The sequence below is a fragment of the Hyaena hyaena genome, unplaced genomic scaffold (assembly GCF_003009895.1).
Source record: "Hyaena hyaena isolate Hyena2069 unplaced genomic scaffold, ASM300989v1 scaffold_849, whole genome shotgun sequence".
Lineage (NCBI taxonomy): Eukaryota > Metazoa > Chordata > Mammalia > Carnivora > Hyaenidae > Hyaena > Hyaena hyaena.
The window spans coordinates 385,983-412,467 of NW_024081481.1; the positions used below are offsets into that span (position 1 = coordinate 385,983).

A 26,485-nucleotide genomic window follows, 5' to 3' on the forward strand; every position below is an offset into this window, starting at 1 on the left:
AAACCATCAGGCACCCACAAGCAAACCAATTTAGAGGGGGGAAAAATCCTGAAACAATTTCTTCTCTCAGTTTGAGAACAGCACCTTTTCCAGGAGGTTTGTTATGTAACGTAGCTCTGCTTTCACTTTCTGGGGCCTAGCCAAGACTGAAAAGGGAAGTGCCAGCCTAGGGAAAGGAAGAATGTTCTTTTGATGCTGCCAGCCATTACCAGATATGGGAGTGCAAAAAAAGAAAAAAAGAAAAAAAAAAAAGCCAATTCTCTGAAGATTTATAGTTATGTCTAGTTTGTTGACTCAAGCAGCTTGGAAAATCTTCAGAGATATAGCTTATTCGAACTAACCTAGACTCCGAATCTGTGGAGAGGGGAAAAACAAGCAGAAATAACGTGTATACAGTCTTAGGGGCAAATCCTTTGACCCCAAATTTACATAGCTTTTTTTTTTTTTACACAGCTTTTTAAGTAAAAAAAAAAAAAATACTCTAATCAACACACACAGTACTGCCTAAGCTGTAACAGCCTATTCTGTTGAATATAAATGTGTATGATTATTGTACAATTATTTATCTGAGTTTTCCTGGCAAAACCTATGGTAGGCAATGACATAGGAAAATACTGTGCTTTTAAATGAGTTAAAAAGAATATTGAATCCCCCAAATTGGAGAATCCTTGAAAAAGGTCACAGAGGACCCTTGACACTATAATTACATTTTTACTATATTCTCACAAATTTATATTATATCATCCTTGCAGTGGTATGAAATTCTATGAGAAATATTCATTACAAAGTCAAAGAAATATTAGTTCAACCATAAAAGAACAAGAAAATATTTGTTGAATATCTTCCATGTGTCAGAACATTTTCTGGGTGTTGATGATAGGCTGGTGCATAAACTAGATTCCTACAGAAGGTCTTTACTTATGTTCTATGAGAAGAAGAGATAATGAACAATGAAGTAAATATCAATGATTCTGACAGATACAAGAGTTGTTATAACAAAGAAACTACAAGAAAAGGAGTGAGGAGGGACAGAGGGTTGTGGGTACAAGCTGTTAATTCAATAAGACATAGGCCCAGAAAAATCTATCTTGCTTTAAGAAGTTCAAAGCCATCAATGATTCAATGCTTTAAGGTAAAATTTTAACCCTTTAACATTCACTCCAAAATTTGCATCTAAAGTTTCTTTTTCACAATACGTTTTGTGGGTAGAAAAAGTCACTGTGAAGAAAGCTAAGTCAAGCAAGACACCAGAGAGATAGAATAACTTTTATTTTTATTTCTTATTTGGCTTAGTGAATACATTTAGAGAACAGATCTGTGACTGTGTGCATAATTCAAATAGATATATGAAAGCCTTTAAATGATTTTAGGAATAGCTTCAGAGAATGATCTGAAAAATGTACTTGCCTATGAAACACTGCTATGATTTTTACACCCTGACTAAGGAAACCGGTGGGTTTTATGCCAGGAATATCGTGGTTATGATAAATACTGAACTGATGTTTCATTCAATAATCTGTGAGTGTTTGGGGCCAGATTAAATACATACTTCATCTACTTTTTTTTATCCCTGGCAATCCAAAGAAGAATTCCACATGGATTTGTATGTATAGTGGTCTTTCATGGACTCTTACAACTTAAGAACTAGAGGGGCCATTTAATTGATTCCAGGGGGCTTACATAATTTCCTAATCCAAATAGTCAATGTCTTGCACTTATAGTTAAGGTAACTATCAAAAATATCATCTAACATTTTCAGTGTTACGTGTGACCCAGCCTCACAACTCATGGAACTTAGTATAGATGTGAACTCTATTGTATTCATTATTTCTCAAAATAATCTACACATTTAATATGATAAAACACTGTGCTCATATGATTTAAATGATTCCTCATAATCATCCTTGTGCTGACTTCTTAAATTTTTATTGGTTATGTTCCAGACTACAAGATGGATTCTTAGAAGAAATTTAAGTTAAATCTGTGAAGGCTCCTCATTAAGCAAACAAGCTAAAGACTTATTTTATTTCTGTAGATAAAAATGTATATACATTAAAAACAAAACAAAACAAAAAACAAATGAAGCCACTGACAAACTCAGTTGTACATGATGATGCAAATGGTAGGGAATAATCCCAAATGGTTGGCTGTATAGAAATAGTGAGTTTTTGGTTTGGATATATATTCTACAATTTTCCTTACTGATAATGCTCCATACGCTGTCTCAGGATACTGTGATAGATGACTGAAATGAGAGAAGGCAGTTGGAGCAAGTCAGACTGCATTTTTTAGTGAAAGTGAAACTAACAAGAAATTTAAATTACCTTTAGTAAATTGAAATCTAGAGATTCATCTAAATATGCATCATCCCCTTACCATAGTAAGGTGAATAGAAGTTGAGGACACGGTACTAGGTAGCAGTTGAATTTGAGGCCTGTAAAAAAAATTTTTTTTTATTTTTAGTGGTTATTTAAATTAGAGAGAGAGAGTACAAGCAGTGAAGGGGCAGAGAGAAAGGGAGACAGAATCCAAAACAGGTTTCAGGCTCCGAGCTGCCAGCACAGAGCCTGATGCGGGGCTTGAACCGTGAGATCATGACCTGAGCTGAAATCCAATGCTTAACCAACTGAGCCACCCAGGTGCCCCTGTGAGTAATTAAAGACAAAGTAGATGATCATTCTGAGGATCCAAGAGTGATTCCTTTAAATGTGTATGGGAATTTCAAAAAGCATGCCATCCTAACACAACCTTTCAACCTCTGTTGTTTGGAGAGTTTCCAGTGTTCTTCAGTCTCTGTAACTGGTGACATAGAACAATTAATTATGAACACAGCTGTAAAGTCATATATATCCCCAGTAAGGGTCCCATTAGGAGAGAGATATTCTGTGATTAGTACAAAATCTAGAACTCCTACCCTTCATTGTTTTTACTCATGGTGTCATGATGATAATGTTATAATTACTTCCTATGAATTAAACAAGTTTACATTTAGATGACTAATTTATTCCTTTATTATTCTTTCTAGGTCATAAATACTCAAAGATGTGCACAGCAATTATAGTGTTACTAAAATCTGTACTTATCTAGTGATTTAAAAATTGTTAAATTGATTGGACACATGCACCTTTTCAAACAAATTATTTTTCAGCTCAATTTCTAAATGAAAGAGTTTAAGATAAGGTATATGGAAAGGGAACATACACCTAGAATAGCAGGATATTTTAACTCTCCTCATTGTTCTGTTTTTCTATGCAAGTGCATAAGATATTGGAAATACTATAAGATACGCTGCTTTGTCACTCACAGAGCTCTATAGAGTCCTCCCGACCTGTGTGGATGCATGATTTACACACAAACTATAACCCAGGAACCCCCACAGAAACCAAATGATTTTAAGATGCCTGAGGCATTACCATTCTTCCCTGCTCAGGTTACCCAAAGTAAAAGCATCTTTTTTTTTTTTCCCTATTCTTTTTTCTCCTAGCATGATGCTGCCTCAGATCATCCCAAGTCCTTTCCCAGTACCATACCTTATTCTGGATGCAAAGTTGACAATATCTCTATTTTTGTTATACTATATTGAGGCTATTAATAGATTTTCTCTATGATAAATAGTACCATACTGAATTACTTTGTGCATAAACTATCCTACATGGTTCACTATAAAAGAAACCAACATAGGAGCGCCTGGGTGGCTCAGTCAGCTAAGTGTCTGACTTTGGCTCAGGTCATGATCTCACTGTTCATGGGCTCAAGCCCCGCGTCAGGCTCTGTGCTGACAGCTCAGAGCCTGGAGCCTGTCTTCAGATTCTGTGTCTCCCTCTCTCTCTGACCCTTCCCTGCTATCTCTCTCTTTCTCTCTCTCTCTCAAAAATAAATAAAACATTAAAAAAAGAAAAGAAACCAACATAAAAATAATATCTGCTGATTTGAATGCACGAGGCATACTTATTAGACATGTGTTACTCATGTAAAATGGAAAGGAAAACATGGAAAATATTTGTCTTCTCTTCCTTACTTACCTAATTGCCTCCTTCTTTTAATTTTAAGTTCCTTGAGGGCAAGGATTATGCCTTGAAACTTGTACATTTCCTGTGAGTCCAGAATTATTCCCTCCATAATACTCAGTAAAAGTTTGCAGTCTTGAGCTGAATATAAAATGGCTTTGAATAGTCAGCAAAGCAACACCGGTTTTCCCTCCATGAGCTACAGCGCATGTGAAGGATTTCATTGGCCCTCTTTACACACAGCATCTGTTGCCAACAGGTGATGCATTCTAGGGAGAAGAGCCTTGCCAGAGGGATTTGCCTTTACTAACATCCTCTTCCCAGATGTTTCTTCCCTGTAACATATCCTGAATTATGAGGCCCCAGGAGGCAATTGCCATCACTGAGATGACACGTCACACCTGGAATTCAACACTCTTCCCCCACCACACAATTTCCCAAAGTTAAATGTCAAATCTAAGTTTATTGCTAAGGGACTTGGTTGTTTCTCTTAGAAGACAAATATTGTGCTTAATATTAGTTTACCACTCATGTTTACCACTTTAAATATAGGTAGACATACAAAGACAAAACTAAGCTATTTTAAGATCAGATAGAATTGACAGAGTAATATAGAATATAAAAATCATGGTCTTGTGCCGCTCCATCATTTTTCTTAAATATACAAAGCTCTGCCCAAAACTGAATCAGTTTTATGTTTGAAATATGTAGATAAACGAGACCGATCTCTATGCACTGTTTTCTGTATGAAGGAGGAAAGTACTATATAACTTTTTTCTTTTTTTAAAATTAGTGGCCATTAGTGTGTATGTAATTGTGTGTGTCTTTATATATGTACATATGTACTCATGTAGTTAATAGTTTACTATTTCAAACCTGTACCTACATGCATATATCCAGATGATAGCTTTCTTTAATTTGATTGTTATTAGCTCTCCTAGTCACCAATCAAGCACACTTTTCTCCACTTTCCTCCTGGGGTATCTTAATGTCTTTATTTCTGTTCTGTATCAGTTAAGCTAAAGAGAGTCTTCTGTCTGGAATGTTTTTTTAATTTTTTTTTTATTTTTGCCTGGGAAGACTCACTTAAGAGTTTAATGATAATATGTTTTAAATGCCAATTAAAGAATGTCATTTAGAAACAGTTACAATGGTATATTACTTAGGAATAAGCTTTTTCCTCAATTTTAGCTACAGTTACATATAATCAAATATTTTATATTTATAATCAAATCATTCTAGGGTTTTTTTTTTGTAATGGAATTTTGGTTTTATTGAAAAAATCTAAGATGGTATTCAAAGTATAGATAATTTAATTTATCCCTGTGACAAATTTTAATTACCTTTTTAAAAATAGCTGTGAAAACACATCTATTGCATAAAGAAAGCCTAAGATTGGAACAATTAAAAGAATTCCAGTAAAGGGCATATTTTTCTAAAAATTATGAAGATGCCTAATTGGCATTTGTTGGTTTTGACCTGGAACTTCAACATACTATACTTTGTATGGACTAAACTAACACTTACAGCACAAACTAGTCTTACACACTGCCAAAGTGATGAGTTGATGAAAGCATAGGAAAAGGGCAGTATTGAAATTAAACTCAAAAACCACATATGCATTTTAGGGCATGTAATAATAATAGCTAATACTGATGCCAGGTGCTTTACTAAGTTCTTTAAATACACTGGCTTATTTAATCCTCACAGCAGCTATATGGGGTTTGTGCTACTATTGTTTCCAGCTTTAAGATGAAGACAATGAGGCTGAGATATAGATATAACTTGCCCTGAGATATAGACAGAACACAGCTAGTAGAGAACCCAGGATTTGTATCCATGCCATTTAAGGATGAAGTGAGACTATTTGATATTTGAAAGGATATGGGCATTTTAATTGGAAGCTCATTTAGGAATTTTTTCTATCCAGCATTCCCAAAGTGTATTCCATGGTCACTGGTTTTATCAAATACTCTTGAATAAAACCTTACATGATCTGGTACATTAGGAAAAACAAACAAACAAACATACAAACAAATAAAATAAAAACGTTTCCCCTTCATTCTTAGAGAGTTACAGTAAGCATAACAAAGATTCTAAGAAATCCCAGGATGAAGAGATCTGTTTTAACCAGTGGTTCCCAGTCTCCACTGACAAGAAGACACCTTTCAAACCATTAGGAACTGAGCCCCTTCAAGTATAAATGGATAGTAAGTCCATGCCTACTAATTGGCAGATTGAAAATTGAGGTCCCAAATACCTTTGTTATCCTGAAATCTTTTTATTAATGTTTATTTATTTATTTTGAGAGAAAGAGAGGGTGCACGTGGGCACTCACTCGCACACAAACAGAGAAGGGGCAAAGAGAGAGACAGGGAGAGAGAAAATCCCCCAAGTTCCACACTAACAATGTACAACTCAGTCCCACGAACCTTGGGATCATGATCTGAGCCAAAATCAAGAGCCAGGACACTCAACCGACTAAGCCATCCAAGCTCCCCTTACCTCCTAATCCTGTATACGTTCTATATAGAGAGCAACTGTTCTACTTTAAGTTTCTTCCAAATTTCCATTTTTATTAAATCATCTCATCAAGAAAACTGTCATTATGGTGGAGATACATAGATGGAACAGACAGATTGGCTGTATTGCAGTATCTATTACAAGTATGCACAATGAAATTTTAATTGAAGTCATATTCAAACTTTTTTGCTATTAAACAATTTGTTTATGCTGAAGTACTTAATAACTAAAAATTATAGAAAAAAATAAACCAGCCAACAAATAGAAAACTCTAGGAGAGTCCTAAGGATCCAGAGAATTTCTTTTGGGTGGTGACTATATGCTGTAAGTTTAATATCATGGAGTTGATCATATGTAGTTCAACAGAATTTTACATGTATTTTTCTGACCACTGAATGTTTTGTCATTTCAGTTCCTCCGAAGATATATGACATCTCAAGTGACATGACCATTAATGAAGGAACCAATGTCACCCTTACTTGTTTGGCCACTGGGAAACCAGAGCCTTCCATTTCTTGGCGGCACATCTCCCCATCAGGTAAAGCAGAAATATATCACTGTTGTTTGTGCCACTATTCATTATTCTCCTGTAATCTCAATGTTCAGAACCTAAGAGTCAACTTATATTTTTTTTTACATCTTTTGCATGAGATAAACAGGATATGTATTTTTATACTTAATCTTTATACCTAAAGGCACCGTAGCTCACAAAAGTAAAATGAACAGCTTCTGTCAGAGCCCAGAATAGAATCTATGTCTCTTGATTCTTAGTCAAGGTTATTTTCATTTTAGTATACTGGATAATCACATATCAATAGATAAAAAGCTCAAATGGAAATATCACAAGAGAAATATCTTCATTTAAATGTGTAAGGCTTTTATTCAGTCGTCATTCACATGTTAATAGGCCAGCATGAACTGGTAAGGTAATCAAGAGAGAATGAAATTATACAAATTATGAGGTTGCTGGGTCTAATTTCAAAATGCAGTTCAGAATCAAGGATTTGGCAGTTAGAATTAAATTTTAACTGATGAGGGATCTGAAAACCTAAAACTTGAAGTAACTTGTACAAGACCACAGAGCTAGGTGAAATTAAGGGATGTAATTTTTTTATGGGTTTCGGGTGCTTCTGCTACATTCACCTAAAGACATTAAGTCAATTTTAGGAAGTTGGTGACAATTATCATCTAAACAAGGCTGTTTTCACACCCAGTCTTCACAGCATCACTAATTTGTGAAAAGATTAAGTATTTGAACTATATAGCTTTGAGTTGTACCCAGGAAATAACAGTGATACTTTTAATAAATGAGATCCCACCACATACTCGATAAATGAAATCTGATTTTATTTGTCTTATAGTTTTGGTGGAAATAGCTCTAAGAAGGCTAGTGTGATGAAATTGCTTTTAAAAGAAATCAGAAAATCACCCTTCATGTAGGTGTAGAAAGAGTACAATGGCCATATCCATTTTATCTGCTAATGCTTTCTTTAGTATCACTTGTCCTTAAGTGTCTTTGAGTTCCCTCATTTATGAAGTTGGTTTAATGAGACTTACATCATATGCTAAGTATTGCTATGAATGTGAGAAAAAATCAATAGAACAGCAGTATACACTTATATAATATGCATTATGGCCCCTATATTATTTCTGAAGCAGGAGTGTGCTCTTGACTGCCAATACTTCACTCCTTAGAGCAGCTACAGAATCATAAAACTGGTATATGAGCACTGAATTAGTGATAGGACTCTCTATGGGGTCTAAGTGAGACAAACCGAGGGCCAGCACTTAGGATACATATACTTTTATCTCAAGGTCCTCATCTACATCAATTCAGACAATTCTGTTGCAAATCTCATAGCCTCAGTTACCTTGAGCTAGTTGCCTACTTTCCAAAAGTCAAATGATAAAAATGCCTAGCTATTGTGAGACTCAAATAAGATAATAAGCATAAATGTGCTTTAAAAAGTATAAGGTGATATGCAAAAGTATGGCTGATTCTTAATCATCTTTCCAGGGATTTAAATCTGATATGCCAATATAATTTTTGTAAGAATGAAGCACATAATCTCTATCTTCATATAATTTAAGATTAATATTTTGGACTGAACTCTTCTGCTTTGCAGTGCTTGTTATTATGCATATTCTTCTTTCTTAAGTGCTTAGATACATTTTGGTTTAATTAAATAGCGTGAATGTTGGTTAGTGAAGTTATTAGAATAATGATAATGGATAACATCATGAAGCTGAAAGAAGACAGATTGGGTTTATAAGTTAAACTGTGCATGGATTTATTTTTCTGATCCTGCCATACAGAGCAAATGAGTAAAATTAGCATAAATATTAACTATTATCCAATGAATAGCTAGACATGGCTGATATATTTATAAATGCTTCCAATAATTTCAAATTATAATCTGTTAATGATCTGTATGCAAATGCACAGCACTGTAGAGTTTCTGCTTTAAGTAACATGTCATAATTCTATTAAATTTCTTCAACGTACATATTTATATTTAAAGAAAAATTGTAAATTCCACTGATCTGCCTACATTTTACCTAAGAAATATCAACATTTTGGATGCTTTCTTCTTTTGCTATGTCACAAAAGAAAATGTATCTCAAAATAGTGGTCACCCCATGAACAGTGGATGATATTAAAAGCAGACATAGATACACTCCCTGTCTGTACTAGAAATAATGGCTGGGTTTTGTACATGTGTCATGTGTTAGTACTTTTGTTACTTCTTGCTGATTCATTCATGGTTTATATCAGTTTCAAAAATCAATTTAAAAATGTCTGGTCACAGGATAATAGTTTCACAGAGCATCTGCATATTCCTTCCCTCTCCAGATTAGATTGTGGGTTCAAGCACATCACAAACATTGCCTTAGCTCACTGCGGGTCTCATTCTACCTGTTGGTTCAAACAACACAGTGTATCTTCCACAAAAACATCTTTCTTGAGAAGTTTCTGTATGTATGAGCTTTCTTAGAGTTCATGTATGTTGATGATTTCTTTCTTTCTGTATTTTTTATTCTATATCTAGGAATTAATTTCAAATTCATGTAAAAATTGTTACAGAAATAATACAAACTATGCCCTACACCTTTTATTTGGTTTAATTCATCATTTTTCCCATTTGCTTCAACATTTGTTGTGTGTGGAGTATATGGAAATTTATATATTTTTCATTGAATCATTTGAGAACAATCTGCATACTTCATGCCCTTTTCTTTCTAGTTCTGTCAATGTGCATTTCTGAAGACTAAGGGCATTCTTTTATGTGACCACAATGCTGTTTTCAGATTATGTACATTAACATGTGTATCATACTTTTGTCCCATTGCTATTCATATCCCAATTTTGTCAATTGATGGAGGAGTGTTCTTTATAGATATTTTTTTTCCTTCTAAGTACAAAATCCAATTATCCTGTTGTCACATCACTTTAGTCCTCTCTTTTCTGGAGTCTAATTCCTAATGTCATTACCAAACATTGATATTTTTCAGCAATGAATGTCCCATCCCCTTCTTTTTTAATAGGATAGTTTCTCATTTTGGGGTTTGACTCATGTTTCCTCATGATTAGGTTCAAGCTAATGCCCATCTGGGACTAAACAAGTGAAGTTGTTGCCTTCTCAGGGAATGATATCCACAGGCACAGGATAGCCATCTGCCCCTAATTTGTGATGTTAATTTTGATTACCTAATCAAGGTGTCTGATTTCTGCATTGTATAGTTCTCTCTCTCTCTCTCTTTATCTCTCTGTCCTCTCTCTCTTTCTTTTTTACCTTCCCCATTCTACAACTAAGCAGTAGGGAGAGATTTTAAAACCATAAAATAGAAATATCTGTTATTTGTTAACCTTACCCTTAGATTTTGCATTATAAATGATTCTTTTGTGAACTGATCCTTTTGTGAACTGATCCTTACTCTGACGATAACAAAATGATGATTTTTCTAGCTTGAGCAATCCTGAAATCATAAACCTCATTTCCCCTATTTCTTATTTATTTATTACTTTAACTATTTATTATGGCAGAAGCTCATAGATTCCCAAGTTTTAAAAACTGTTTATAGTTCAATACTGTCTTTGGTTATTTTGATTCTCAAATGGTCCCTTATTTGGTGAGTGAAAGTCACTTCATTCTGATTCTCATGTCCTTGTGATGTGATACCATCATTTTTTTTCAATACTTTCGTACTTTCTGGCATAGCAAAATATGCCAGGTTCATCTTTGTATTTTAACTGCCCTATCTCTGAAATCAGCCATTTTACATTACTTCAAATGATTAGATACTGTATACTTGGGGTTATAATAATTATACATTGGTTTAAAATATATAACCCTGTTATTCTATTTTATATTAAAGTTATCAGAAACTCAGACATCTAGAATACTTTCTATGATATTCTATTAACCTAAAAAACTCATGTAACTTTAATGCAAAAGATTAATCATATTTTGTTTAACTTTATCTAACAATCCTGGGACAGGGCCTAGAACATAGTGTACATACAGAAGGTGATTATAGAATTAATGACTGTAAAATATTTATATCAAGCAGAACATAAGGAGGCAATTAATTGTTCTATCATGAGAAATTTAGATTGATTCATGCATCTTTATTTACATGTGATACTGTCGCTTTAACTAATCTATGAGTAACTTCTTATATACTTAGACATTTTCAAGGTTTTCACAAAACTTGTAATATAAGGTGATTTAATTTAATATAATTTAAAGGTAAGGTGATGTAATTTAATATAATTCCTAAGGGAATGATAATAATAAAGATTCCTATCTATAATTTCTTAGGCATCAGATGGTGCTAGTATAGTACTGTGATTAAGACCGTGAACATTATATCAATCAGAATTGAGTTTGAAACCCAGATCTTCATCTGATACACTGTAAAATCTTTGACAAAACTGTTAATTACTTTAAAATTTACATATAACATGGTGGTACTAATTGTGCCAGAATTGTTATGAGTATTAAATGGAATAGTATAGAGCACTGAGCAGAGTCTGTGACTTATGGTAATATTGTGTAGTATTAGCTATTTACTACTGAAATATGTTTAAAATTTTGATCAAATGGCATCTCCAACCCAGTTTCCAAAATTTAAGGGCCTACTTACAACTCTTGTATGCACTTCACATAACTGCTCTCAAATGAGGGTACCGTGAAGCTAAAACTCACTTAAAACTTTTAGAGAACATTGACAAATTTACACAAGGCATCTGATTTTGAATATAAAGACAAAATAAAATTCTTAACCATACATCATTATATTAATAAATCTAGATCCAATCAAGAAAAAAACACATAGGAAAAATTAAAACATACATTTTAAAATAATAGATTGCAGATAACAAATATGAGGCATTTTGTAAGCTTCAGTCAAATTTCCATTTATTATTCGTTGCTACTTATCTTAATTTTTGCTTCCTAGTTCATTTTTATATTTTGATATCTGGAATCTCTAGGAATGTTCTCACTTTACCCTGATGGTGTTTATTAGCTGACAAAGATATTCTTTTAGCCCTGGAGCTAAAATATGATCATAAACACCAGATTCTATGTCTTAAACTCTCTTTTGTCTAATTTCCATATGCTTAGTGGCATGTGATGGAATATATCACCCTAATTATCCATAGAATTAAGGCTATTGCCTAACTCAAGATAAAGACTGTTTGTTCATGGCCCTTTGTCCTCATATGTTCTGGATTCCATTCATCCCTTCCCATTTGTCGGTTCTTTTTTTTATTTATTTACTTTTTTTTTTTTTTTTTTTTGAGAGTGCAGAAGTACAGGGAGGGGAAGAGACAGAGGGGGAGCATCCCCAGCAGGCTTTGCACCTTCAATGCAGAGCATAGTGCAGGCTCCAACTGTGAGATCATGACTTGAACCAATTGGATACTCAACCAACTGAGCCACCCAGGTGGCCCTGTCAGTTCCTTATTCCATTAAATATCCTCTCTCTCCCTCCATCTTTAACCCTTTCCCCTCTATTGACTTCATCGTGTTGAAAAACTCTACTTATTCTTTTCTGAAATCAATATCCTGACACTTTCTCTTGGGCTTATGACTGGCATCTTGTTGTCGTTTTCTTTTTGCTCCCCCTAGTTTTTGTTTCCCTGTCTTCTTTTTCCTGCCTTTCTGTGTGTTACTTGACTATTTTTTAGTTCCTCTTTGTTTTATCCATAGAGTTTTTAAGTGTGTATCTTTGCATAACTTTAATAGCAGTATATCATATAAGCATAATTTATCAGCGTCTGCAGGTATCCACATTTTACTAGTTTCAGTGAAGTATAGAAACATTACCTCCATTTATTCTCCTGCTTTTTATAATAATCTTAAATATTTCTCTACATACATGAGAACTACATCAGACAGTGGTATTGGTTTTGTTTCAACTGTCATACATATATTAGAAAACTCAAGAGAAGGGAAGTATTTTGTATTTATCTATTCTGTTACTCTTCCTGTTATCTATTTAGAAAAGCTCCTTTAGCTGAGCCTTTACGATAGGTCCACTAGAGACAAATTCTCTCAGAGTAGCCTTCATCTGAGGACATCTTGATTTTGCCTTTATTCTTGAAGGATATTTCTGCTTGGGAAAGAATACTGAGTTTAATAAAACATGCACTTATTTTACATTCAAGTAGCCTTAAAATAGCCTTAAGACAATATTTGGAAATCATGTGGATTGACATATAGAACCTTTGAAAACTAAAAAAGAATGTTTTCCTGTGCTTCCCATAAGTATTGATATGAATTTACTCCAGCTATAAAATAAATCGCATAAACTGTCCATTAAGAATATAATAGATATTACCAAACTAAGAGATTTTAAGGATTTTAAGACTGTCAAAAGAGAGTCATTTAGGTTAAACAAAGTCAATATTCCTTAGACCATGGGTTAGCAAGCTAAAGCCTGTGAGCCAGCTGGCTTCACTGTTTATTTCTGTCAATGAGGTTTATTGTTGTTGTTTTTGTTGTCATTGTCATTGTTGTAGGAACATAGCCATGCTATCAACAACTTTACATATAGCCTATGACTGCTTTCTCAATACTACACGGCAGAGTTGAGTAGTTGCAGTAGAAACCATATGACCCACAGATACCAAATAATTTATTGTCTTTTCTTTTGAAAAAGAGTTTGCTGACCCCTGCCTTTGATACATTAAAAGAAGTTTAGGTTTTAAATTTTATTTCGTAGCTGTAAGACATAAAGGTTTAGCACATTAAAACTTATATAACCTTTAAAGAGAATTAAGACATAAATGTTAATTACTAATTATCAGAAAAAAGGTAGAAAACTGTAAAAAATGAAAATTATTAACTAAAAACCGCATGTACCATTCAAATCTACTGTTTAAAACAATTCTGAAAATGACGTGACTCAATACAGGTACATACTGGAAGCTTTCTATTAGTGCTCTTGATTCTATTGTCATTCCTCTTTTATGAAAGAAAGCCTTCTCTGAAATGCTCAAGTGTTGGCCAACACCAAGAATGATATGATGAAGCAGCTGTGTGTGTGATCCTTGCAAGCTGGCAGCCTGTCCCCCAAACACAGTAATTCTTTAAGTCTGTTTTCAGGTTTGCAATCCTGACACTGCACTTTACTCTTTAATGTTAGGAAGAAAAATCTAGTAAAACCAGCAATTTACACTGATGACATCTCAACAATACCAGATCTTCAGATTGCAAGCTATGGCTCTTGTTCCATTGTAGGGTTGCACTCTATGTGGAGCGTTTGTGAATTTCCATAATGGCTTTACATAATGGATAATTATATAATGAATGAATCTACATAATGATGGCAAGTTAAACTTTTACCATAGGATTGCACACCAATAATTTATAAATACAGTTAAAAGTGTCTCTTTGTTCTGAGAGTTTTCTTTATAATTTAACTTTCATTTGTCTGTTTCCAGAGTCCTCTCTACTTCTATTTAGTTAGTGATGGAACATGAGGAATTGTTTGTATTGAGAACTGTTAATGCCTGCTATTTGAATTTAGAAAGCAAGGAAGTTTTCATTATTTTAAAACATATAAGCCTAAACAATGAGTCTGATGATACAATGAATTGATATAAAAATTAATCCACTATTCTCAGAGGAAAGTGCTTAACCATATAAAACAGAAAACATGAACCCAACAGACATTTCAAAGCATTTTATAAAAAATCTTTTTCTATTTTCTTATGGAACTTGATTTTTTGAAGGAATTGGCATTAGGAAATATATATATATATATACATATATATATACACACATATACATATATATATAAACTTTGTTTTGTTTTTGTTTTTTTAATTTTAAGTATATTTGAGGCTTCCGGGTGGCTCCGTTGGTTGAGCAGCCAACTTTGGCTCAGGTCATTATCTCACAGTTCATGGGTCCAAGCCCTGCATCGGGCTCTGTGCTGACAACTCAGAGCCTGGAGTCTGCTTCAGATTCAGTGTCTCCCTCTCCCTCTGACCCTCCCCTTGCTCACGTCTCTCCCACTCAAAAATCAATAAACATTAATTTTTTTAATAATTTCAGTATTATTAACATACAGTGTTATGTTAGTTTCAGAGGTACAATACAATGAATGATTCAACAATTCTGTACATGACTGAGTTCTCATCATGAGAGTGTGATTTTTAATCCCCTCCACCTTTTTCATTCTGCCCCCTGTACCTCCCCTCGAGCAATTGCCAGTTTGCTCTCTATATTTAAGAGTATTGATTTTTTGTTTGTTTCTTTTTTCCCTTTGCTCATTTGTTTCTTAAATTCCATATAGGGACAAAATGATATAATATTTCTCTTTCTCTGTCTGACTTATTTCACTTGGCATTTTACCCTCCATATCCATCCATGTTGTTGCAAATGGCAAGGTTGCATTCATTTAGGCTGTTTATATTTTAGGGATTAGATTTTTCTCGAGTATTTTTTCAGAGTGATTTCAATGTCACCTTACATGTATTAGGAAAAGGTATTACATAAATGATTATATTAAAACAAGTTAGGGCTTGTTTATAATCTTAGAAAATTCAGCTTTTAATTTGGTTGTAAATTTCATGCTAATTCATGCTGAGGTGAGACTCCATGGGTAAAATTTTCACTCATAATATTAAAATAGATTCTATATGGATCCAGAAAGATCACCAGTAGGTATTGTGAAATATAAAATGAGCCCAGTTTGGGATGCGTGAGTGGCTCATTTGGTTGAGTGACTGACTTTGGCTCAGGTCATGATCTCAAGGCTTGTGGATTCAAACCCTGCATTGGGCTCTGTGCTGACAGCTCAAGGCCTGGAGCCTGCTTCTGATTCTGTGTCTCTTCCCTGCTCCCCACCCTCCACTCATACTCTGTCTCTCTCAAAAATAAATAAACATTAAATAAATAAATTAATTAAATGAACCTAGTTAATACTTATGTTAAGTGTTAATTAATGAGCACTTAGTATGCCTCAGGCACTGTTCTAACATAGGTTAACATAGAGAAGTATTATAACTTCATGGATACATTCATGAAGAAAAGAGCATGATGTTCATTTGAATCCATGTTGTACTGATCATTTGAACCCCAAGAGTCAGTGAAGATACAACTGGGTTTTATTTCTCATAAATATAAGATCATGTCCATCAAGGCTACATTTGTATACAAACAAGCTCTACTGGACTTAACTGCTGTTTCTGGCTTAACACTACAACATATGTAAGTAAGAAAAAGAAAATATGTTAATAATGATTTTTCTTTTTTTACAATTAAGAACCAAAGTGTCACTGACAATTATAGACATGGGCATATGGTTGGCTTGAAATGAATTATTAGAGGAGTTATGATCTCCAGTGTAAAAGAATAAGATACCCATTTTCTTCACTCAAAATCAATATCTTGCTATTGAATTTTCATTATACTTCACCTTGTTTTAAAATTATATTTTTCTTGATTAACATGACCATAATTAGGTACAGTCATCACTAATGGAAAATTAAAATGATTTTAGTAATCTTGGATTATAGATCAATAAAACTATGATAAACACTTTTTACTCTTACCTTTTGTGAGCTATCTCTGTATGACCCATGATTCAGGCAAATGTATCTACATAGTAAGTACTCAATAAATATCTATTAAAGGAAATAATATTTTAGAATACTGTAAATTCTTTATATGATTAATAAATTCATATTTGCTGATTAATGTCTTAAAATTAATATGACTAGTAATTATTTTCCTTTATACCCTTTGTGAACAGATCATTTCCCCAAAGAAATTATAGAAAAATCTAATAACACTTTTATAATTTTTAAATTCCTACTAAACAAGGTACTATAACATAGTGCTAGAAAGGACATAGTACTTATACTACTTGGTTTGAAATCCTTGTTTTGCTATGTATTGCATGTATTAAACTGGACAAATTTCTTAAGCTCTTTGTGTCTCATTGTCTTCATCTGCAAAATGGAGATAATCAGAGCAATAGTAATAATAATAGTATCACAGGGCTGTGATCTAAAGGTAATGTTAACAAGTAAGAGTTTAAAATAAAACTCAGGAGGGGCGCCTGGGTGGCTCAGTAGGTTAAGCATCCAGCTTCAGCTCAGGTCATCTCAGGATTTGTGGGTTTGAGCCCCACGTCCGGCTCTGTGCTGACAGCTAGCTCAGAGCCTGGAGCCTGCTTCAGATTCTGTGTCTCCCTCTCTCTCTGACCATCTCCTGCTCACATTGTCTGTCTGTCTCTCTCTCTCTCAGAAATAAATAAAACATTTAAACATTTAAATAATAAAAGAAAACTCAAAAAATTAAGAGCTCCAAATTCTTGGTTACCATTATTAAAATTTCTTTTACAGTGCATCTTCAGGTAAAAGTTGCTTGAGGACAGATAATGGAAGATGGTGATGATAAACACCAATAAATGCTGTGTTCTTATGTGATAAAAATCAAATAATGATTGCATTTCCAAACTTGTGAGATGCTATTTTGTATTTAGTTGTTTCCTATAGAAAACAGAAAAGGGATAACTTTACTGAGCAACTACCACTATGACTTCTAACAACAAAGTTTGAATTATTTATTCAGATTCTGATAAATGGTGGATGGGGAAAAGAAGGGAGGACAGGAAACACTATGTTTTGAAGGAGAAATAAATTTGTTTTCTTTAGTTTTATTTTTGCTGTAGGAAAAATATCCATAAAAATAAAGAACAAAAGAAAAGTCTTTCAGACAGCTCTAGATTCCTATGATATTACCTTCATAATAAAGAAGCAAGCATCTCTGAGACTTCTGTATGATTACTAACCTAAATAAAGCCAAGGTTAAGGATACAAAGGATACTGTGACCAGGATATCAGAAATAACGGTGCCCAGTTTTTCTATTTGTTATTATTATTTATAAATCCCCTAACCCAAGTTTACTGTGCAACCCGATTTCAGCTGTTAAAATTTCCAGAAATTTTATGAAATGTTTTTTATCAGATGATGGTGCTTTCATTCTCTATGAAAATGTTAACAAAAGTAATTTTGTCCTAAGGGAAGAAGGTCAGCATTCATGAAATGTCCCCTAGTATAATACGTAATGAAAATGTCTTATGAAATGTTGAGAGACTAATTTTGCCAGGCTGACAAAAGAGACAATATGCTGTATTTATTGCATATAAACTTTGTGTGTAACCTTTCCCTAAGAGATGGAGACTAAAAAACTAGAATTGTTGTATATTTTTGTCTAACTATGGCTATATTTCACTGTAATCTTTAGACACTTGCAGAGTGTATTCTTGCATAAATTTACAGATTAATAATAAGCCATACTAAAGTCTCAAAAATTTGTTTTTTAAATATACAGGACTATGGATCTCATTAAAATAACTTTTTTTTTTTTTTTAGGTTTTATTTTCACCTTCCTTGTTAGCCAATTTTTTTTAATGTTTCTTTTTGCATTAGGTTTGAATTTAATCCAGTGCTAGCTGTATTGTTTCTGGACAGTGCTGAAGCTCTGAAGATGTATTATACCCATGCATCATCATAGCATTGTCATTCTGAGGATATATTAGTGTAATACATCTTCAGAGCCCTCAAATGAGAAACTGTCTGGAAGGAATGGGGTGAGGAGCAAATTCAATTCAATTACAGGACAAAAGAACTGGCGAAAGAGAAGGAGAGAACTCTCAAAGCAAGATTCTCAGTGGAGTTGATTCCAACCAGGTATTTCATGGAAGTATATTCCATTTTTCCTTTTGTGACATGACAAGGAATAATTATGGATTTTGAACACACATCTGTAAAGATAAAATGGCTTCTCAACCCTGTGTTTGACTCAGTAGACACCTGATAGCTTTTGTGAGCTGTTTAACTGGTTTTTGAGAAAGTCATATAATCATTGGTATTCATTTAATATGTAAACCTAAAGTATACAGTAACTTACAGATTGGTTTATTAAAATGTGATAGGTGTAAAGGAATGTTTGCCATTCAAATAAAGTCTTAGTTGGCAATTTCTAAATTTTCAGACATAAATACAGTACCTGGCTGAAAAGTGATCAGCAGGCAAGAAATGAGAAAACCAACAACTCTTCTTAGCTAGCCCTTGATTATTTCTACTGCATAGGGCTGTCTACAGGTGCCTGAGCGACTGTTGGTTAAGTGTTATGATTTTTGATTTTGGTTCAGGTCATGATCTCAGTGTTCCTAAGATGGAGCCCCATACCACTGGCCTCTGCGCCCACAGCAAGGAGCTGTTTGGGATTCTCTCAGTCCCTCCTCTGCTCATGCACATGTACATGCTTTCCCTCTGTCTGAAAAATAAATAAATAAACTTAGATTGGGCTGTCTGAAGTGATCAATAAGTCTTATTGCTAGGGTAAATTTTTCTTGAATAGCTCTCATCTGTTATAAAGCAAAGAGATTCTTAATTTTGTCATAGTACAAATACATTCAGTATTTAAAGCATTCAGTCTGGCTTACATGTTTTGCAAAAATAAATTGCTTAGTAAAAAATACTTAGGTCATTATATAATGGTTATATTATGAATATTTATTTTACATTTATTTTCTTATAAAATCCTCTATTGAACACTTACATGTCAGACAATTTGCTAAACAGTGAATACACAGATGTAAGAGGCAAAAATATAGCTGCTAGCTTCAAAGAGTTTACAATCTTGTTGGAAGACACAGGTGAAGAGAGAAACAACTACACGTTAACTCAAGACTATGTATAAAGTCATATATGTATACGTATACATATATGTATAAAGTCATGGACTATGAATACAAGGAGGTATCTGTGAGAAGCTATCTTTTTTTCTTTTTTTTTTTAAAGGTTTATTTATTTTTGAGAGAGACAGGACAGAGGAGAGACAGAGAAAGAGGGAGAAACAGAACGCAAGGCAGGCTCCATGCTGTCGGCACAGAGCCTGACGCGGGGCTCGACCCCACAAACTATGAGATCACGACCTGAGCCGAAGTTGGCCATTTAACCAACTGAGCCACCCAGGTGCCCCAAGAAGCTATCTTTTAAGTTAAGCCTTGAAGCTGAAGGAAGGGAGGCTGCTGGGTGAAGTAATGCTGTACATTCTGTGTAGAGAGAACAGCATCTACAAATAATTGAAGGCGGGAGAGAAGTCAGCGTGTTTTAAAACTAAGGCAGTGGGACTGGAACAGGTAGAGAAAAGGGGAAGAGAATAGCTAAAGGGGAGATTGCAAAAGATTAACAGGTGGTGATCTGGTCAGATCAGCCAGGGATTATAGACCACAGTGAACAAAATAGGTTTTTGTTGTTTGTTTGTTTTCTAAATACAGGGGGAAGCATTGGAAGCATGGGAGTGACATGATTTTATACTGATGTGCAAAAGATGTTCTTGGTACCATGTAGAGAGTGAGTTGCAGGGAACCTGAAGCTACAGGGAGACCATTCAGGAGACCAATGTAGTAGTTGCAATGAGGGTTGATGCTGACGTCAACAAGCGTGATGACAATAAACAGAGAGAAGTGCCTAAATCCTTTCCCTTTTTATTAGGAAAATCAAGAGACTGAGGGATGGGAGACAATAATGCCTTTTAATTTTATGGCTTCATCAGTTTGGAGAATGGGCATGTTCTTAACTGACATGAAGCAAACCAGGAGAGAGATGCATTTTCAAGAAAGATCGATTTTTCTTTTGGCCATGTTATCAGGCCATATTAGACATCCAAATGGAAATATCAGTGAGTAATTGGCTAAATGAGGCGCAATCTCATGGAAGAGGCCAGGAGGCAAAGTGGACAGACAGGGAAGGTCAATGACCAATGTGTGAGGATTTGGGAGATGAGAGAACAAAAGAAAAAGCAAGAGTTGCTAGTATAAGAGACAAAGACTGAGGAAAGTAAATTGTAAAATTTAAATTAGTTTGAAAGTAAATTCATAGAGGGGCACTTGGGTGGCTTAGTCAACTAAGCGTCCGACTGTGACTCAGGTCACGATCTCACATTTCATGAGTTCAAGTCCTACATCAGACTCTCTGCTGTCAGTCAGCACAGCGTCTTCCCCCAACCTCCCCACCCCCACTCTCTCTCTCTCTCAAACTGAGTAAATAAACTCTTTAAAAATGAATAAATAAAAGTAAATTAACAGAACAGAAAATTGTTTTAATAATTAGAAAATAAAATCTTGATGAGTTTAAATGTAATAAGAGATAGAATAAGACATACTGCAAAGTGTCTGTTGTGTTTGGCAAAATAAAGATCAATTTTGACCTTGATAAAGGCTGTTTTAGTGACACAGTTGGAAACTGGAGCCAGGCTGGGTGGGTTAAATAAGGAATGCAGGTGAGGGTGGCAAACGAGTGGGAAAGATTGTCTCTTTCAAGAAATTTTGTGGTAATGGAGAGAAGTGGAATGTTTGCTGGACTGGGTGTAAGGTTGAGGGGCAAACTTTTTTTTTAAGAGAAAGAAGTAATATAACAAATCCAATATACCTATCATCTGGCTTCAGCAATTATCAGCATGTGCTAGTTTTGTTCATCCATGCTGCCTTCCCCAACTTAAAGGAGATTTTTTTTCTTTTTTTTATTTCACAAAAATGTTCCTATTAAAGGACCTTAGTAGTGCCACAATAGTAATTGCAGAACATTTAAACGCCAGTGGATCATAAAACAAAACAGAAATAGGAGCAATTGTAAAAGTAATATCACCTTCTCTTTTATGTTTTGTTCTTAAACCCATGATGTAGAGGCTTCTGTTCGACCAATAGAGAGGGCATAAGGAGCTGAAAACTCTCAGGAGTGTATTGTGTGCTGCTCACAAGTTCCCTGTAACTAGAACATTCCTGTCAGTTACAGGGACACAAAGTTTCTCAGTTCCAGTTCTTTCAGAAAAGCTTCTCTTCTCCTCTTTTTTGATAACATGCTCTGTCTCTTAGTTCCGTTCCATTGCTTTGCCCTGAATTGTGTGTGCTTTATGCCCAATTCATCACTCCAGGTGTCTGCTGCCCTGACTGGCACCAGCCTGGAAATGTCACCTGGCAGTTTATTGCTCAAAGGAATCGCAATCCTTTCCCTTTCCTTGTGGTCTGTAACAGGAGGTGCAGTCTTCGAAAAGTCAGCCTTTCTCTTCCCAGGTGTTCCCTTGCTCTGTAGCCATCACATATTGCCAACTGTTCCTATCACCATTCGAAAATGCTACAGCGCATATGTTGGATCCACAGAGGTAAATCAGGAAGAAGGAAGAAAGAAAATTGGTGTAGTTTCTAGATAGGAAAAAAAAAATGCTATCTACACACCTGTTGAATCTGATTTGTATAGTAATAGATATACCAGTTCACTAGGAATAAGAAAAAATGCTCAGTACATATAATTTGAGGTATAAGCCAAAAAAGGAACTTTATATGATCAATTTGTTAGATTCTTAAATTTGTGTTGCGTCTCTCAAACATTGTTTCTCTGATACACTGAGTCTATGTTCTCTAAGACTATAATCTAAAAGGGTTAGGTGGAATTAAAATTCTGATTTAGGTAGTTTGGTAATGGAATTGGAACTCAACCTTTACTTGGCTTCAGTATGCAAATTTATCCTCTCTAAGATTTCCTCCTACAGATGGTGGGGTAATCAGATGTAAGGGGGTTGAATAGAATATGATTTCTCCAATACCCACTAACGCAAAGAAGGACACATGTTGAGCTTGTTAAGGCCCTGACATAATCATCTTTAATCATGATGTCTAGACTAAACATCAAGCATGTCTAGATTAAGATATGCAATTCGGATTGATGCTCAGCATCAATTTTCTTATACACTGCCTTCCAATTTCATTATTTTGAAATTATTATTTCATTTATATATCTAAAACATCAACAGATTTGAAATCAACCCATAAAAGGGGATGGACTACTAAATACATAGTAGCAGCCCATCTTCAGAAAACAAAGAAGGCTGTATACATAATTACTAGAAAATCGGAGGAGGAATCTTGATACACAGGCAAAAGACAGTATTAATAGAACTGATTCCCTATCGTGAATGATGGAAAAGGCAGCATGTAGCTCTATGATTGCTAATAGAGATGTATATACTTCCTTCTGGAAGTATTCAGACACAGGCAAAAGACTCCTGAGATTTAGCAAGCCCACCAACCATGACCTACTTTTGAGGATTCACGTGGGTGCAGACAATGCCATCTTTTATCTCTGCTAGGGTATAAGATTTACAAGAGTCAAATCTACTTTCTATCCTGATCTTCAGTGTGCTTGCAAAATCATAGGAGCCTAAAAATATTTTTGAATGGATAGTAAAACCTGAAATATATTTTTGGTCATTTCTGGAAATTATTTGATCTCTTCTATTAATACTAGCATCACTAACGATGTTAACAATATCTTTTTGTAAGCACTTATGATCTGCCAGGCAGTTATATTCATTTTCTTAATTAAACTTCAGAAAAGTCCCTATGTTGTAAGTGATGTTTGTTATTTACATATTTGAGCTAAAGGAACTAGGACTCAGCATTTAGTAATTTTACCAAGGGCTACAATTAGTATGTTTGAGAGTGAGAATTTACATTCAACTTTGATAAATTCCAAAGCCCAAGCTATTAACCATCACTAAAAGTAGGGTATAGGGTATAAAGTCCAGCTGTGTGGAGGTGCCAATAGTAGAATTCAAATTTTTGGTTCATGACGTTTTTCTCAAAATGGCCAAGATTTTCTGGAATGCTTGGCAGTAAAGTGAGGCATAATAAAATAGAATTGATATTCTATATCTTAGGTAATAAACTTCCTATCAATTAGATAATAATAATGACTGTATAATTTCATATCAGGAATGCTGCCTAAATGAACTCTGGCACTCATGAAAGTGAGAGGGTGTACTAATGATTGATACCATCATATTGTATTATAGACCAGTGTATTAGGATTCTGCAGAGAAACAGAATCAATAAGAGATAGATATATAATCAGCTATCTATTTTCACATAGCACTCTCTTTTGTTCTAAATGTATGTCTTGTCTTCCTGTTTTGCATTAATATATTTTTATAAAACAAATGTGAAACCAAATGGCAAAATTTTAATGTATATATTATATACATAATATATTCATTAATATAAAATTTTGTTTAATATGTGTGTAATATTTGCATTTTCTTTTTTATGTATTTTTATTTTTAAGTTTTTATTTTAATTTTGGCTAGGTAACATACAGTGTTATATTAGTTTTGGCTGTACAAGATAGTGATTCAACAATTCCATACATCACCTGGTGTTCGTCATGACAAATGCACTCCATCACTTACTTAACACATCCCTCCAATTCCCTCTCCACTGGTAACCATCTGGTGACCACTTTTTTATAACTAAAAGTCTCTTTCTTGGTTTCTCACCCTCTCTCTGTCTCTCTCTCTCTGTCTCTGTCTCTGTCTCTATCTCTCTTTCTCTGGTTTTCCCTTTGGTCATTTGTTTTGTTTCTTAAATCCCACATATGAGTAAAATTATATGGTATCTGTCTTTCTCTGACTGACTTATTTCGCTTAGCATAATACTCTTGTTCCATCTATGTCATTGCAAATAACAAGATTTCATTCTTTTTATGTCTGAATAATATTCCAGTGTGTGTGTATATGTCTGTGTGTGTGTGTGTGTGTGTGCGCGTGTGTGTGTGTTTCAGATCACATCTTCTTTATCCATTCATCAATCAATGAACACTTGGGCTGCTTCCATATTGTGGCTATTATAAATAATAATGCAATAAATTTGGGGGGGCATGTCTCCCTTGGAATTAGTGTTTTTGTATTTTTGGGTAAATACCTAGTAGTGCAATTGCTGGATCATAAGGGTAGTTTTTGGGTTTTGGGTTTTTTTTTTTTTTTTTTTTAGCTTTTTGAGGAATCCCTATACTGTTTTCCAGAGTGGCTGCACCAATTTACCTTTCCACCAATAGTGCACAAGGGTTCCTTTTTCTGCACATCCTAGCCAACAGCTACTGTTTCTTGTGTTGTTGATTTTAGCCATTCTTACAGATGTGAAGGTGACATCTCATTGTAGTTTTGGTTTGCATTTCCCTGATGGTGAGTAACAATGAACATCTTTTCATGTGTCTGTTGTTCTGTGTATACATTTTAAATGAAATAATGGTGAGCTCAGATGGCAAAATTTTATTTAATGCATGTATCATACATTAAAATTATAAAATTTTGTTATACACACACACACACACAACACAATTTTGCCATTTGGTCTCACCATCATTCCATTTTAAAAAATGTGTTAATGCAGAAAGAAAAGACAGAGCATACATTCAAAATAAAAGGCAGTCCTCAGTAAAAACGGATAGTTGATAATCACATGTTAGATTCCCTTTGTTATCAGTTTCTCTAGTCATTAAAACTAGAATTATATATTTCCTGTAGATCAGGGGTCAACAGACTACAACATTTGGGCCAGATTCCTTCTGCTGCCTGTTTTTATAAATAAAGTTTTATTGGAACACAGCCACCCCCATTAATTTATGAATTGTCTCTGGCTTCTTTCATGTTGCAGCAGCAAAGTTGAGTAACTGCAACAAAGACCTTTTGGTCTGCAAATCTGAAAACATTTGCCATGTGGCCCTTGATAGACAAAGTTTATGGACCCCCACTATAGATTATAGGAAGATTACATCTCAAATATGTTTCCTTTCTAGTATTATACTGTATATGGACCACTGCCATATCTTTAGAAAGTCAATAATACTTGATTTTATGATTAGTACTTCCTAGGCATTATGTAATTCCAATAGAGGACTATTTCTGTATTTTTTCTTCAACGAATCCTTCAAGTATATTCATTTTCTTTCGTTATGCTGCCAAGTTTCAGTCAACCAGTGAACCAGATGACCACTAAATTTTTCTCAAATTCTCAGAGTTTAAAATTTCACATTCTCATGTTGTTATAGATGTTATTTTCACACAATTTCCTCTATATCTATGCCAAGAAAATTTTATTACAGAATTTGGAAGGGATATATCCTTGTCTGCATTGTTCTATTGATAGAGAAAATGTGTCTGTAGACTTCACTCCAGGAAGAATGCTGTTCTGAGCCAATTTATGTGGCCACTTTTGAGTGAGGCAGGATTTTTTCTTGGAAGAAAGAGCTGAGATCTGGCATGTTTGCCCAAGAGGCCTGTGGGCCTTCATTGAGTGACAGCCACAGAAGCAGCTCTAGGCTGAGTAGCTCCCGCCTAGTAAGATAAAAGTCGCTGTTTGATCAACATCCAATGGGTAGAGAAAACACAAGAAACAAACAGTGGGGGGGAAAAAGTTGTCAAGTAAAATCAATAAGGCCTCTGTCTGGGATTTGGGAAGTCAAATAATGGGAAAATGTGTGATTTAATAGCATTGATCTTCAGAGACATCCTCAGCAGAGCCTCTTATGCCCTTAACAGGGATTTGTTGTGTTAAATGTTGATCATTCACTGTCCTGGGAGTCAAATAC

At 34.5% G+C, this 26,485-nt stretch overlaps 1 protein-coding gene across 1 annotated transcript in view; it reads left to right on the forward strand.

The window, feature by feature from the left end:
- NEGR1 (neuronal growth regulator 1) overlaps positions 1-26,485 on the forward strand; it is a 491,889-nt gene that overhangs the window by 138,855 nt on the left and 326,549 nt on the right. Inside the window, exon 3 of the mRNA XM_039219926.1 lies at positions 6,943-7,068. Within this exon, the coding sequence (XP_039075857.1) occupies positions 6,943-7,068 (126 nt within the window). The remainder of the gene's footprint in view (positions 1-6,942; positions 7,069-26,485) is intronic.